The sequence below is a fragment of the Cicer arietinum genome, chromosome 5, assembly GCF_000331145.2.
Source record: "Cicer arietinum cultivar CDC Frontier isolate Library 1 chromosome 5, Cicar.CDCFrontier_v2.0, whole genome shotgun sequence".
In the NCBI taxonomy this organism is placed as follows: Eukaryota; Viridiplantae; Streptophyta; class Magnoliopsida; order Fabales; family Fabaceae; genus Cicer; species Cicer arietinum.
Window position 1 is genome coordinate 10,507,050 of NC_021164.2, and position 15,495 is coordinate 10,522,544.

The 15,495-nt window shown below is 36.4% G+C and overlaps 1 protein-coding gene across 1 annotated transcript in view; it reads left to right on the forward strand.

The window, feature by feature from the left end:
• The window catches only part of LOC140920355 (uncharacterized), a 31,199-nt gene extending 16,159 nt beyond the window's left edge, over positions 1 to 15,040 (forward strand). Inside the window, exons 2-5 of the mRNA XM_073368616.1 lie at positions 13,029 to 13,360; positions 13,451 to 13,696; positions 13,874 to 14,036; positions 14,654 to 15,040. Of these exons, the coding sequence (XP_073224717.1) occupies positions 13,029 to 13,360; positions 13,451 to 13,696; positions 13,874 to 14,036; positions 14,654 to 15,040 (1,128 nt within the window). The remainder of the gene's footprint in view (positions 1 to 13,028; positions 13,361 to 13,450; positions 13,697 to 13,873; positions 14,037 to 14,653) is intronic.
• The last annotated feature ends 455 nt before the right edge of the window (positions 15,041 to 15,495 follow it).

The following is a 15,495-nucleotide window of genomic DNA, read 5'->3' on the forward strand; positions in this document are numbered from 1 at the left end:
TTTCGGGTTCGATTTCAAACACTAGCCATCGTTTGGTAAGAAAATACAAATTTTAGTCCATTTTTTGTCAGGTTGTACGAAAATCAACCGAAAAGTCCAAATGAAATTGAGGACCAGAAGACCTTTATAGCATTTTTCTCCTAAATTTGTAACTTTGTGTCGGGCTCGGCATCATATTTCAAACACTAGCATCGATTGAACCAAAGATACGAATTTCAGTCCATTTTTGTTGTGAAGTACAAAAATGCCCGAGAAATGAAAATGAGCTCGAGGACCTAAATTCTCTTTTAGAATTCTACTCCAAAATTAATAACTGTGTTTTCGGTTCCCCGTTAGATTTCAAACACTAGCAATGGTCTGGTCCAAAATTACAAATTTCTGGCCATTTTTGTCGAGTGGTACGATAATCCTACAAGAAGTCCAAATGAAGTCAAGGTTCAGAAGATTCTTATAGAATTCTTCTCCTACATTTAAGACTGTGTTTCAGAATCCGTGTCAGATTTCAAACACTAGCCATTGTTTGGTCCGAAAATACAGTTTTCGGTCCATTTTTGTTGTTTGGTACGATTTTCAAACCCTAGCAATCAGATTTCAAACCCTAGCCATCATCTTGTACAAAAATAAGAATTTTGGTCAATTTTTGTCGGGTGGTACGATTTTCGCCCGAAAAGTCCAGATGATATCAAGAACTGTGAGACCTTTATAGCATTCTTCTCCTAAATTTAAAATTATGTTTTGCGTTTCGAGTTTCGGATTAGATTTCAAACACTAGCCATCATTTGGTTCAAAAATATGGATTTAAAAATAATAATAACATATAACAAAATTGAGTTGTAAAATAAATATGAAATTATTACTTTTTTTGACAACTTTACAACTCAATTTTGTTATATGTTATTATTATTTTCGTTATTTAGTACAACTACAAACGAAGATAATAATAACGCATAGTAAACATTGTTTCGGGTTCCGCACAAGATTTCAAACACTAGCCATCGTTTAGTCTGAAAATACAGATGTTGGTCCATTATCGTCGATGGGTACGAAAGTCGCTTGAAAATTCCAAATGAAATCGAGGACCGGGAGACCATTATAGAATTCTTGTTCTAAATTTATAACTATGTTTCGGGTTCCCCGTCAGATTTCACACACTAGCCATCGTCTTGTACGAAAATACCCCGAAATGTCTAGATCAAATCGAGGACAAGGAGACTCTTATAGAAAATATGAACTTCGGTCTATTTTTGTCATGTGTACGAGAGACCCTTATAGCATTCTTCTCCAAAATTTGTAACTGTGCTTCGGGTTCCGCATCATATTTCAAACACTAGCCATCTTTTATTCCGAAAATACGGATTTCGGTTCATTTTAGTCAGGTGGTACGAAAATCGCCCTAAAAGTCCAGATGAAATCTAGGACAGCGTGACCCTTATAGCATTCTTCTTCTAAATTTATAACTGTGTTTCGGGTTCCGCGTCAGATTTCAAACACTAGCCATAGTCTTTTTCGAAATACGAATTTCGGTCCATTTTAGTTGGATCGTACGAAAATCGCTCGAAAAGTCCAAATGAAATCGAGGACCGAGAGACCCTTATAGCATTCTTCTCCAAAATTTATAATTGTGTTTCGACTTCCGCGCTAGATTTCGAACACTTGCCCAAGTCTAGTCTAAAAATATAGATTTTAGTCCATTTTTGTCGAGGGATACAAAATCGCCCTAAAAGTACAGATGAAATCGAGGATCGAGAGACCCTAATAGCATTCTTCTCCAAAATTTATAATTGTATTTCGGATTTCGTGCCAAATTTCAAACACTAGCCATCGTCTGGTCCACAAATACGAATTTCGGTCCATTTTTGTCGGGTGATACGAAAATCGACTGGAAAGACCAGATGAAATCGAGGACCAGGAGTCCCTTATAAAATTCTTATCCTAAATTTAAAACTGAGTTTCGGGTATTGCCTCAGATTTCAAAAATACGGATTTAGGTCCATTTTTGTCGGGTGGTACAAAAATCGCCCGAAAAGCCTAGATGAAATCGAGGACAGGGAGACCCTTATAGCATTCTTCTCCTAAATTTATAACTATGTTTCGGGTTCCGCATCAAATTTCAAACACTAGGAATCATGCTGTTCGAAAATACGGATTTCGGTCAATTTTTTGTCGGGTGGTACGAAAATCACCCGAAAAGTCAAGATGAAACCGTTGATCGAGAGACCTTTATAGCATTCTTCTCCAAAATTTATTACTGATTTTTACGTTCCGAGCCAGATTTCAAACATTTGCCATCGTCCTGTCCAAAAATATAGATTTCGATCCTTTTTTGTTGAGGGGTAAGAAAATCGCCTGAAAAGTCCAGATGAAAACGAGGACCGAGAGACCCTTATAGCATTCTTCTTCTAAATTTATAACTTTGTTCCGAGTTCCGTGTCGGATTTCAAACACTAGCTATTGTTTTGTTCAAAAAAACGAATTTCAGTCCATTTTAGCAGGGTGGTAAGAAAATCACCCTAAATATATAATAGTGTTTCGGATTCCGAGTCAGATTTCAAACACTAGCCATCGTTTGGCCCGAAAATATAGATTTTGGTCCATTTTTGTCGAGGGGTACGAAAATCGCCTGAAAAGTCCAAATGAAACCGATGACCTAGAGTCCCTTATAGCATTCTTCTTCTAAATTAATAACTGTATTTCAGGTTCCATGTCAAATTTCAAACATCAGCCATCGTCAGGTCCGAAAATACAGATTTTGGTCCATTTTTGTCAAAGGGTACAAATATCTTCTCCTAAATATATATAAATGTTTCGGGTTCCGCGTCAAATATCAAACACTAGCCATCGTCTGGTCCGAAAATACAGATGTAATTGAGGACCAGATGTAATTGAGGACCAGATGTAATTGAGGACCAAAAGACCTTTATAGCATTCTTCTTCTAAATTTATAATTGTGTTTCAGATTCCGCATCAGATTTCAATCACTAACAATCGTCTTGTTTGAAAATACGGATTTCGATCCATTTTAGTTTGTTGGTAAGAAAATCGCCCTAAAAGTCCAGATGAAATCTAGGACCAACATAGTCTTTTTCGAATTACGGATTTCGGTTCATTTTAGTTATATCGTATGAAAACTGACCGAAAAGTCCAAATGAAATCGAGGACCAGGATACCCTTGTAGCATTCTTCTCCAAAATTTATAACTGTGTTTTGAGTTCCGCGCTAGATATCAAACACCAGGTCCGAAAATAAAGATTTTAGTCCATTTTTGTCGAGGGGTGCGAAAATCTCCTGAAAAGTCCAAATTAAATCGAGGACCGAGAGACCCTTATAGGATTCTTCTCCAAAATTTATAACTATGTTTCGCGCCAGATTTCAAACACTAGCCATCGTCTGGTACGAAAATACGAATTTTGGTCCATTTTTGTCGGGTGGTACGAAAATCGCCCCAAAAGACCAGATGAAATCGAGGACCAGGAGACCTTTATAGCATTCTTCTCCTAAATTTATAACTGAGTTTCGGGCTTCGCCTCAGATTTCAAACATTAGCAATTCTCTCGTTCAAAAATACAAATTTCGGACCATTTTTGTTGAGTGGTATGAAAATCGACCGAAAATCCCATATCAAATGGAGGACCCGGAGACCCTTATAGCACTCTTCTCCAAAATTTATTAATGGTTTTTAAGTTTCATGCCAGATTTCAAACACTTGCCATCGTTTGGTCTGAAAATACATATTTCGGTCCTTTTTTGTCGAGGGGTAAGAAAATCGCCAGAAAAGTCCAGATGAAATCGAGGACCGAGAAACCCTTATAGCATTCTTCTCCTAAATTTATAAATGTGTTCCGAGTTCCGCATGAGATTTCAAATACTAGCAATTGTTTTGATAAAAAATACAAATTTGGGTCCATTTTAGTCGAGTGGTACGAAAATCACCCAAAAATACCAAATGAATCGAGAACTGGGAGACCCTTATAGCATTGTTCTCCTAAATATATAATAGGGTTTCAAATTCTGGGTCAGATTTCAAAAACTAGCCATTGTCTAGTTTGAAAATATAGATTGTGGTCCATTTTTTCGAGGGGTACGAAAATCGCCCGAAAATTCCAAATGAAATCGCCGACCAAGAGACCTTGATAGCATTCTTCTCCTAAATTCAGGTTCCATGTCAAATTTCAGACACTAGCCATCGTCTGGTCCGAAAATACGGATTTCACTCCATTTTAGTCTAGTGGTATAAAAATCGCACGAAACGTCCAAATAAAATCGAGAATCGGGTTCCATTTTTATAGAATTCTTTTCCTAAATTTTTAAATGTGTTTCAGATTCCATTTAATACCACTGGTTTTGATACAAAAGTCCTGATAATATCTTCACAATGTCAGTTTTCAAACACTAGTCATCGTCTTGTTCGAAAATACATATTTCTTTCCATTTTTTCAGGCGGTACGAAAATCGCCCAAAAAGTCTAGATGAAATCGAGGACGGGGAAACCCTTATAGCATTCTTCTCCAAAATTTATAACAGTATTTTAGGTTCCGCGTCAAATTTCAAACACTAGCTCTGTTTTGGTCCGAAAATACAGGATTCGGTCCATTTTTGCGGGTGTTACGAAAATCGAGCCAAAAGTACAAAAGAAATCGAGGACCGAAAACCCTTATAGCATTCTTCTCCTTAATATATAACAATGTTTCAGGTTCCCCTTCATATTTGGGTCAATTTTTGTCTAGGGGTACGAAACACGCTAAAAAAGTACAGATGAAATCGAGGACCAAGAGACCCTTATAGAATTCTTCTCCGACATTTATAACTGTGCTATGGGTTCCGCGTCAAATTTCAAACACTAGCCCTGGTTTGGTCCGAAAATACATATTTCGGTCAAATTTTGTCTAGTGGAACGAAAATCGCCCGAAATGTCCAGATGAAATCGAGGACCAGGAGACTCTTATATCATTCTTCTCCTAAACACAGTTATAATTTTGACGCGGAACCCATAACACAGTTATAAATTTTGGAGAAGAATGCTACTAGGGTCTCCTGGTCCTCGATTTCATCTGGACTTTTTAGGCAATTTTTGTACCACCCGACAAATATGGACCGAAATTCGTAATTTCAAACCTGATGACGGCTAGTCTTTGAAATCTCACGCAGAACCCGAAACTCAGTTATAAATTTAGGAGAATAATGCTATAAGAATCTTCTTCACCTCGATTTTATCTGGAATTTTCGGGAAATTTTCGTACCCCTCGAAGAAAATGGACCAAAATCTGTATTTTCGGACCATACGATAGCTAGTGTTTGAAATTTGCTGCGGAACCCGAAACAAAGCTATAAATTTTGGAGAAGAATGCTATAACGGTTTCAATGTCCTCGATTTTCATACCACCGGACAAAAATGGACCGAAATCAATATTTTTGGAACAAACCAGGGCTAGTGTTTGAAATTTGCTGCGGAACCCGAAACAAAGCTATAAATTTTGGAGAAGAATGCTATAACGGTTTCAATGTCCTCGATTTTCATACCACCGGACAAAAATGGACCGAAATCAATATTTTTGGAACAAACCAGGGCTAGTGTTTGAAATTTGCTGCGGAACCCGAAACAAAGCTATAAATTTTGGAGAAGAATGCTATAACGGTTTCAATGTCCTCGATTTTCATACCACCGGACAAAAATGGACCGAAATCAATATTTTTGGAACAAACCAGGGCTAGTGTTTGAAATTTGACACGAAACCCAAAAGACAATTATAAATTTTGGAGAAGAATTGTATAAGGGTCTCCGGTTCTCGATTTGATCTAGACTTTTCAGGAGATTTTCATACCACCCAACAAAAATGGACCGAAATCAATATTTCTGGACCAGACGAGGGCTAGTGGTCGAAATTTGACGCAGAACCTGAAACACATTTGTAAATTTTGGAGAAGAATGCAATAACGGTCTCCTTGTCCTCGATTTCATCTGGTCTTTTTGGCCGATTTTCATACAACTAGACTAAAATGGACTGAAATCCGTATTTTCGGACCAGACGATGGCTAGTGTTTGAAATTTAACATGGAACCTGAAATACAGTTATAAATTTAGAAGAAGAATGTTATAAGGGTCTCTCGGTCGTCTATTTCATCTAGACGTTTCTTGCGATTTTCATACCCCTCGACAAAAAGGGACAAAAATCAATATTTTCGGACCAGATAATGGCTAGTGTTTGAAATCTGACCCGGAATTCGTAACACTGTTATATATTTAGGAGAAGTAAGCTATAAGTATCTCTCGGACCTCGATTTCATCTGGTATTTTCGGGTGATTTTCGTACCACCCGACTAAAATGGACCGAAATTCGTATTTTTGAACAAAACAATGGCTAGTGTTTGAAATCCGAAACGGAATTCGGAACACATTTATAAATTTAGGAGAAGAATGCTATAAGGGTCTCCTTGTCTTCGATTTCATCTGGTCTTTTCGGGCGATTTTCGTACCACCCGACAAAAGTGGACCGTAATTCATAGTTTCAGACCAGACGATGGCTAGTGTTTGAAATCTAACGCAGAACCCGAATTTATAATTGTGTTTCGAGTTTCGCGTCAGATTTGAAAGACTAATAATCGTGTTGTTCGAAAATACGGATTTCGGTCCATTTTAGGCGGGTGGTACGAAAGTCACCTGAAAAGTCCAGATGAAATCTAGGACCGATAGACCCTTATATCATTATTCTCCAAAATTTATAATCGTGTTTAGGGTTCCGCGTCAGATTTCAGACACTAGCGATTGTCTTTTTGGAAAATACGCATTTCGGTCCATTTTAGTTGGATTGTTTGAAAATCTCCCGAAAAGTCCAAATGAAATCGAGGATCGAGAGACCCTTATAGCATTCTTCTCCAAAATTTATAACTGTGTTTCGAGTTATGCGCTAGATTTCAAACACTAGCCAAAGTCTTGTCCGAAAATACATATTTTAGTCCATTTTTGTCGAGGGGTACGAAAATCGCTTTAAAAGTCCATATGAAATCGAGGACTGAGAGACCCTTATAGCATTCTCCTCCAAAATTTTTACTCTATTTCGGGTTTCGCGCCAGATTTAAAATACTAGCCATCGTCTTGTTCAAAAATACGGATTTCGGTCGATTTTTTTCGCTTGGTACGAAAATTGCTCGAAAAGACCACATGAAATCGAGGACCAGGTGACCCTTATAGCATTCTTCTTCTAAATTTATAACTGAGTATCGTGTTCCGCCTCAGATTTCAAACAGTAGCAATCGTCTTGTTCAAAAATACGGATTTCGGTCCATTTTAGTCGAGAGGTACGAAAATCACCTGAAAATACAAGATGAAATCGAGGATCGGGAGACCCTTATAGCATTCTTCTCTAAAATATATAATAGTGTTTCGGATTCCGGGTCAGATTTCAAACACTAGCCATCGTCTAGTCCAAAAATATATATTTTGGTCCATTTTTGTCGAGGGGCACGAAAATCACCCGAAAAGTCCAGAAGAAATCGACGACCGAGAGACCCTCCTAGCATTCTTGTTCTAAATTTATAACTGTATTTCGGGTTTTATGTCAAATTTGAAACACTAGCCATCGTCTGGTACGAAAATACATATTTCAATCCATTATATTCTACCTGTATGAAAATCGTCCAAAAAGTCCAGATGAAATCGAGGACCGGAAGACCCATATAGCATTCTTCTCCTAAATATATAACAGTAATTCAGGTTCCGGGTCAAATTTCAAACACTAGCCCTTTTGTGGTCCGAAAATACAGATATCAGTCCTTATTTGTCAGGTGTTACGAAAATCGATCCAAGAGTCCAAATGAAATCGACGACCGGGAAACCCTTATAGCATTCTTCTCCTTAATATATAACCGTTTTTCAAGTTCCGCGTTAGATTTCAAACACAATCCATTGTCTGGTCCGAAAATACATATTTCGGTCCATTTTAGTCGATAGGTACGAAAATCGCCCTAAAAGTCTAGATGAAATCGAGGACCAGGAGACCCTTATAGCATTCTTCTCCTTAATATATAACCGTTTTTCAAGTTCCGCGTTAGATTTCAAACACAATCCATTGTCTGGTCCGAAAATACATATTTCGGTCCATTTTAGTCGATAGGTACGAAAATCGCCTGAAATGTCCATATGAAATCTAGGACCCAGGAGACTCTTATAGCATTTTTCTCCTAAATTTATAATTATGTTATGGGTTCCGCGTTTGATTTCAAACACTATCCATTATCTTGTTCGAAAATATTGATTTTGGACCATTTTTGTTATGTGGTACGAAAATCGCCCTAAAAGTCTAGATGAAATCGAGGACCAGGAGACCCTTATAGCATTCATCTCATAAATATATAACAGTGTTTCGGGTTCTGCGTCAAATTACAAACACTTGCCATCTTATGGTCAGAAAATACAGATATTGATCCATTTTTGTCGAGGGGTACGAAAATCGTCCGAAAAGTCCATATAAAATCGAGGACCAAGAGACCCTTATAGCATTCTTCTTCTAAATTTATAAATGTGTTTCGGGTTCCGCGTCAGATCTCAAACACTAACCATCATCTTGTTCAAAAAAACGTATATCGATCCATTTTGGTCCGGTGGAACGAAAATTGCCTAAAATACCCAGATGAAATCGAGGACCAGAAGACTTATGGCATTTTTCCCTAAATTTACAACTGCATTCTGAGTCCCACGTCAGATTTCAAACACTAGCCATCGTCTTGTTCGAAAATACGGATTTCGGTCCATTTTGGTCGAGTGGTATGAAAATTTCCGAAAAGTCCAGATGATATCGTGGACCGAGAGACCCTTATATCATTCTTCTCTAAAATTTATAACTGTGTTTTGGATTCCGCTTCAAATTTCATCTAAAATTTTCGGGCGATTTTCGTATCACCCGACAAAAATGGACTGAAATCCGTAATTTTGAACAAGACAATGGATAATGTTTGAATTCTGACGCAGATCCTGAAACACAGTTATAAATTTTGGAGAAGAATGATATAAGGGTCTCCTGGTCCACGATTTCATTTGGACTTTTCGGGCGATTTTGATACCACTGGACTAAAATGGATTGAAATCTGTATTTTCGGACTAGACGATGGCTAGTGTTTAAAATTTGACATGGAACCCAAAATACTGTTATAAATTTAGAAGAAGAATGCTATAAGGGTCTCTTGATCGTCAATTTCATCCGAAATCCAAAACACATTCATATATTTAGGAGAAGAATGATATAAGGGTCTCCCGATCCTCGATTTCATCTAGTATTTTCGGGTGATTTTCGTACCACCTGTCTTAAATGGACTGAAATTCGTATTTTTGAACAAAACAATGGCTAGTGTTTGAAATCCTACACGGAACTTGAAACACAGTTATAAATTTAGAAGAAGAATGTTGTAAGGGTCTCCTGGTCCTCGATTTTATTTTGACTTTTTGGGCAATGTTCGTACCACTCGAATAAAATGGACCAAAATCTGTATTTTCGAACAAAACGATGGTTAGTGTTTGGAATCTGACACGGAACCCAAAATACAGTTATAAATTTTGGAAAAGAATGCTCTAAGGGTCTCTCGGTCGTGGATTTCATTTGGAATTTTTGAGCGACTTTCGTACCCCTCGATGACGCCTAGTGTTTGTAATCTTTTGCGGAACCTGAAACATAGTTATAAATTTTAGAGATGAATGTTATAAGGGTCTCTCGGTCCTCGATTTCATCGGGACTTTTCGAGCAATTTTCGTACCACCCAACTAAAATGGATTGAAATCCGTATTTTCGAACAAGAGGATGGCTAGTGTTTGAAATCTGACGTGGAACCAGAAAGAAAATTATAAATTTAGAAAAAGAATGATATAACGGACTTTCGGTCCTAGATTTCATCAGGACTTTTTGGGCGACTTTCGTTCCTCTCGACAAAAAAGGGCAAAAATCAGTATTTTCAAACCAGACGATGGCTAGTGTTTGAGATCTGGTGCAAAACCCGAAACACAATTATAAATTTTGGAGAAGAGTGCTATAAGGGTCTCCCGTTACTCGATTTCATCTGGACTTTTTAGGCAATTTTCGTACCACCCAACTAAAATGGCCCAAAGTCCGTAGTTTCGGACCAAACGATGGTTAGTGTTTGAAATATAAGACGCAGAACTCGAAACATAATTATAAATTTAGCGGAAGGATGCTATAAGGGTCTCCTGGTCCTCAATATCATATAGACTTTTTGAGCAATTTTTGTATCACTTGACAAAAATCGACCTAAATTCGTATTTTCAAACAAGACGATGGCTAGTGTTTGAATTCTGATGGGGAACCAAAAACACAATTATAAATTTTGGAGAAGAATATTATAAGGATCTCTTGGTCCTAGATTTCATCTGGTCTTTTTCGGACGATTTTTGTACCACCCGACAAAAATAGACCACAAATCGAATTTTCGGACCAGTCGATGGCTAATGTTTGAAATTTGGCGCAAACTCGAAACACAGTTATAAATTTTGGAGAAGAATTCTATAATGGTCTCCCGGTCCTTGATTTCATATGGACTTTTCTAGCGATTTTCGTACCACCCGACTACAATTGACAGAAATCCGTATTTTCGAACAAGACGATGGCTAATGTTTGAAATCTGACGTGGAACCCTAAACACATTTATAAATTTAGAAGAAGAATTCTATAAGTGTCATTTGGTCCCCGATTTTATCTGGACTTTTCAGGCGATTGTCGTACCCATCGACAAAAAAGGACCAAATCAGTATTTTCAAACCAAACAAGGGCTAGTGTCTTAAATCTGGCTCGGAACCCGAAACACAGTTATAAATTTTGGAGAACAATGCTATAAGGGTCTTCTGGTCCTAGATTTCGTCTTGAATTTTCGAGCGGTTTTCGTACCACCCAACAAAAATGGACCAAAGTCCGTAGTTTCAGACCAAACGATGGTTAGTGTTTGAATCTAACGAAGAACCCGAAATAGAGTTATAAATTTAGGAGAAGAATGCTATAAGGGTCTCTTTGTCCTCGATTTCATTTAGACGTTTCAGGCGATTTTTGTCGAACCTGACAAAAATGGAGCGAAATTCGTATTTTCTTACAAGACGACGGCGTGTGTTTGAAATTTGTGCGCAACCCGAAACACAATTAAAATTTTTGGAGAAGAATGCTATAAGGGTATATTCGTCCACGATTTCATATGGTCTTTTTGGGCGATTTTTGTACCACCCGACAAAAATAGACCGAAATATGGCACGGAACCTGAAACATAGTTATAAATTTTAGAGAAGAATGTTATAAGAGTCTCTCAGTCATCGATTTCATCTGGACTTTTCAGGCGATTTTCGTACCACTCGACAAAAATGGACCGAAATCGGGTGCTACGAAAATCCCCGATTTCATCTAGACTTTTCAGGCAATTTTCATACCACCCGACAAAAATGGAACGGAATTCGTATTTTTAAACCAAATGATTGCTAATGTTCAAAATATGACCCGAAACACTGTAAGATATATGCCTATGTGATTTTGATGTAACTCCCAAACATACAATGTATATGCATTTCTGATTAATCTAATAGTTTGAGTTGAGATACATTTCAGGAAAGAATCAAACACTACACTTGGACAAAACTTGGATCTCAAGCAATCAAGCAAAGATTGATCATATCATACAAGGCTTGAAGATTATGTGTAAATATGTCTAGTGTTCATAGTGTTTATTAGTTTGATTCATCATTATGATTTCACACATCTAATATTTGCCAATTAAAACGATTGATATACTTTTCTTAAGTTACAAATTTTCTACTAATCAATTGGTTAATCGATTTTCTGATTCACAGAACAAAACATTCACTGAGTAAATCGATTGGCTAATCGATTACTTAAACAGGTTGTATCAGTCCTGTGCTCTATGAGTAAAAGAAATCGATTAGGTAATCGATTGCATAAAAGAATCAGTTCATCATTTACCAGAAACATACTACACAATCGATTGACACATCAATTGAAATTAAACATCTGAGTTACAGGGAGAAATCAATCGATTGGCAAATCGACTTGATTAAATGTCTAAGTTACAGGAAGACATCAGTCGATTGGCAAATCGACTTGATTGAGTGTCTAAGTAACAGGGAGAAATTAGCCCATTGCCAAATCGATTATGTTAGTAAATGAATCGACTGAGTAATCGATTGTTTGATCTCATATTTTGAACAAAGCAATCATAATCGATTACTCAATCGACTCTGATATGAACTAAGTATAAATTTCTGATATATGCATTAAAAACATCGATTAGCAAATCGATTAGTTCATCTATTTCAAGAATTTAAAGAAAAAACAAGAAACGCGAAATCGATTGGGAAATCGATTGAGCTGGTAATACACATTAATAAAATCGATTGGAAAATCGATTTGTCTGAGTTTTTCTGAAATTATATAAATTGAATCAATCACAATTTTAAAGATAACAGATATACATAGAAAGAACAAAAAGAATCTCATTGACTTTTTGAAATATACACTCTGAGAAAAACTGTTATAACTCACAAACATTATTGGCAAATACTTAGTGTGAGATATCATTGTGATTGAATCAACTGTTTTCAGTTTTTTTTAAAGAATTATCTTTGTAAGAGAAAGTGTGTGGAAATCCAGTATTGTGAAATTGGTGGTCATCTTTTAGGGTGTGTGATCATCTAAAAGAGACCTCAATCTGATCTAGCTAGAACTTGGCGATTAGTTCTTAAAGATAGATTGGTTGTTGTTGAAGATTGATGTTGAGTTAGATGTATAGGCAGTGAAGTGTTGGAAAGTCTGTAAACATTCTCAAATCAATAATAGTAAAGGCTGGAATCGGTAAGTGATTCCAGGACTGGATGTAGACTATCTAATTGATAGTCGAACCAGTATAAAAATCTATGGTGCACACTTCTCTATCCCTATACTCCTTATCTTGATAATGCATGTGTTCTTGAATCTTAATTTTGAATAAACTATTTGAATCTATTACTATTAAATATGGAATTAATATTAAACAAGCTGGTTTTGATATTAAATTCATCACTTATTAATATTAAACTTGCTGGCACTGATGGATCATTAATCAAGAAACCAAGAGCTGATTGGTCTGATGATGATAAGAAAAAAGTTGGCTATAAAACAAAAGCCAAAAATATAATAACTTCTGCTTTAAGTGCTGATGAGTTTTTCAAGGTATCAAATAGCAAAACTGCAAAAGAAATGTGGGATACACTCCAAGAAACACATGAAGGCACAACTGATGTCAAGAGGGCTAGAACTAATACTCTGATGCATGAATATGAACTCGTCAATATGAAGAAGGATGAGTCAATCAATGACTTGCAGACAAGGTTCACACATGTCATTAACTATCGGAATGCTCTAGGAAAAGTAATTGACAATGAGCAACAAATAAACAAAGTAATGAGATGCTTGACAAGAGAATGGCAACCTAAGGTCACTGCAATTGCTGAATCAAAGGATCTTGGAAGCATGACCATTGCCACTCTATTTGGCAAGCTCAGAGAACATGAAATGGAGCTGCACCGGTGGAATGAGTCAGAGGAAATTGATCGGAAAAGAAAGGGACTATCTCTGAAAGCTCAAACTCATAAAGTAAAATCTGAACCAGAAACTTGTGCTGATGATTCCGAGCGTGAAACTGATGAAGAACCTGAAATCGGAATGCTGGTCAGAAAATTCAAGAAATTCCGGAAGAGGAAAGGAGTCCAATCAAAGAAACCATCCAATTCAAGGACAAAAAGCTTCAGCAAGAATGAGACAAATGATAGCAAAGTGATAACCTGCTATGAATGTGGAAAATCAGGCCACATTAAATCTGAATGTTTTCAACTACAAAACAGAAACAAGTTTGTGAAAGCTAAAGGCAAGGATGAACCATCTTCAAAAACTAAAAGATCCTACATAGTTTGGAATGACAATGATGAAGAATCTTCTGAAAATTCAGAAGATGAAGAAGCAAAATTGTGTCTAATGGCCAACGTTGACTCAGATTCAGAGAGCGATGTAAGTACTACCTCTAATCCCTCTTATGAAGAATTGCATGATGCTTTCAATGAATTGCATGATGAACATATTAAGGTAGTCAAACAATTGATTTGCACTAAGAAAATGTTAGAAAAACAGTGCATGATGTATGAAGAAATTAAAAAAGATCATAAGTTGCTTGAAGACATGAATGAACTGTTAAAAAAGGAAGCACATGATAAACTCACTAGCGTTACAAAACTTGAAAGAAAGGTTGAATCACTAAAATTTGATTTAACAAAATTTACAAATGGTAGAAACAACATGAATGTCCTTATTCGCAATCAAAAGAATGCAAATGAAAAAACTGGAATTGGCTATAGACCAAATAGCAATGCTCAAAAGAATCATAAATTTGTTAAATCAAAGTCAATTCATGATGTTTGCAGTAAACCAACTCACAGTACGTTCTCTAATTTTTCATGCCATTTTTGTTGCAAAAAATGACATATATCATTTAATTGTAAACTGAAAAAGCTTGCTAACAAGGGATGGAAACAAGTTTGGAGAGTAAAGAAACCTGTGATTGAGACTAACCCTCAAGGACCCAATTTTAATTTGGTACCTAAAACCAAAGTCTGAATTCTGTTTTGCAGGTCTGCTTGACATCCAAAACTCACTCATGGTATCTAGACAGTGGATATTCCAAGCATATGACTGGAGACAAATCAAAATTCATATCTCTTAATTTAAAAGACAGTGGATATGTAAAGTATGATGACAATAACAAAGGCAAAATACTTGGTGCTGGAGACATAGGGAGTGAATCAACAACGGTAATCAAGGATGTTCTCTATGTAAAAGGTTTGAAACACAATCTGCTTAGCCTTAGTCAGCTTTGTGATAAAGGCTACCAGGTATATTTTACATCACATACTTGTACACTTGAGCACAAGGAAGATGATAGCTTAAAACTGGTAGGTGAAAGGGTAAATAATATATATATGATTGATCTTGACTCTTTGCCTGCAAATAATGTTTGATGTTTGTTATCTAAATCTGATGAAGATTGATTGTGGCATAAGAGAATAGCTCACATACATGTAAACCATCTTAACAAACTAGTTAGCAAACAACTAGTGCTAGGTCTTCCAAACAGAAAATTTACTAAGGACAAATTGTGTGACTCTTGTGAGAAAAGTAAATTAGTTAAGTCTTCTTTCCCATCAAAAGACTTAGTACAAACTGATAGAGTTCTACAATTGATCCACATGGATCTATTTGGTCTCACTCAAGTAAAACGTTTTGGAGGAAATTATTATGGCTATGTTTTAGTTGATGATTTCTCTAGATATACATGGACTTATTTTCTGTCTCACAAAAGTGATACCTTCTTAATTTTCAAAAAATTTGCAAATCAAGTTCAAAATGAGAAGAATCAGAAAATAGTTTCCATTAAGAGTGATCATGGTGGAGAATTTCAAAATGAATCTTTTGA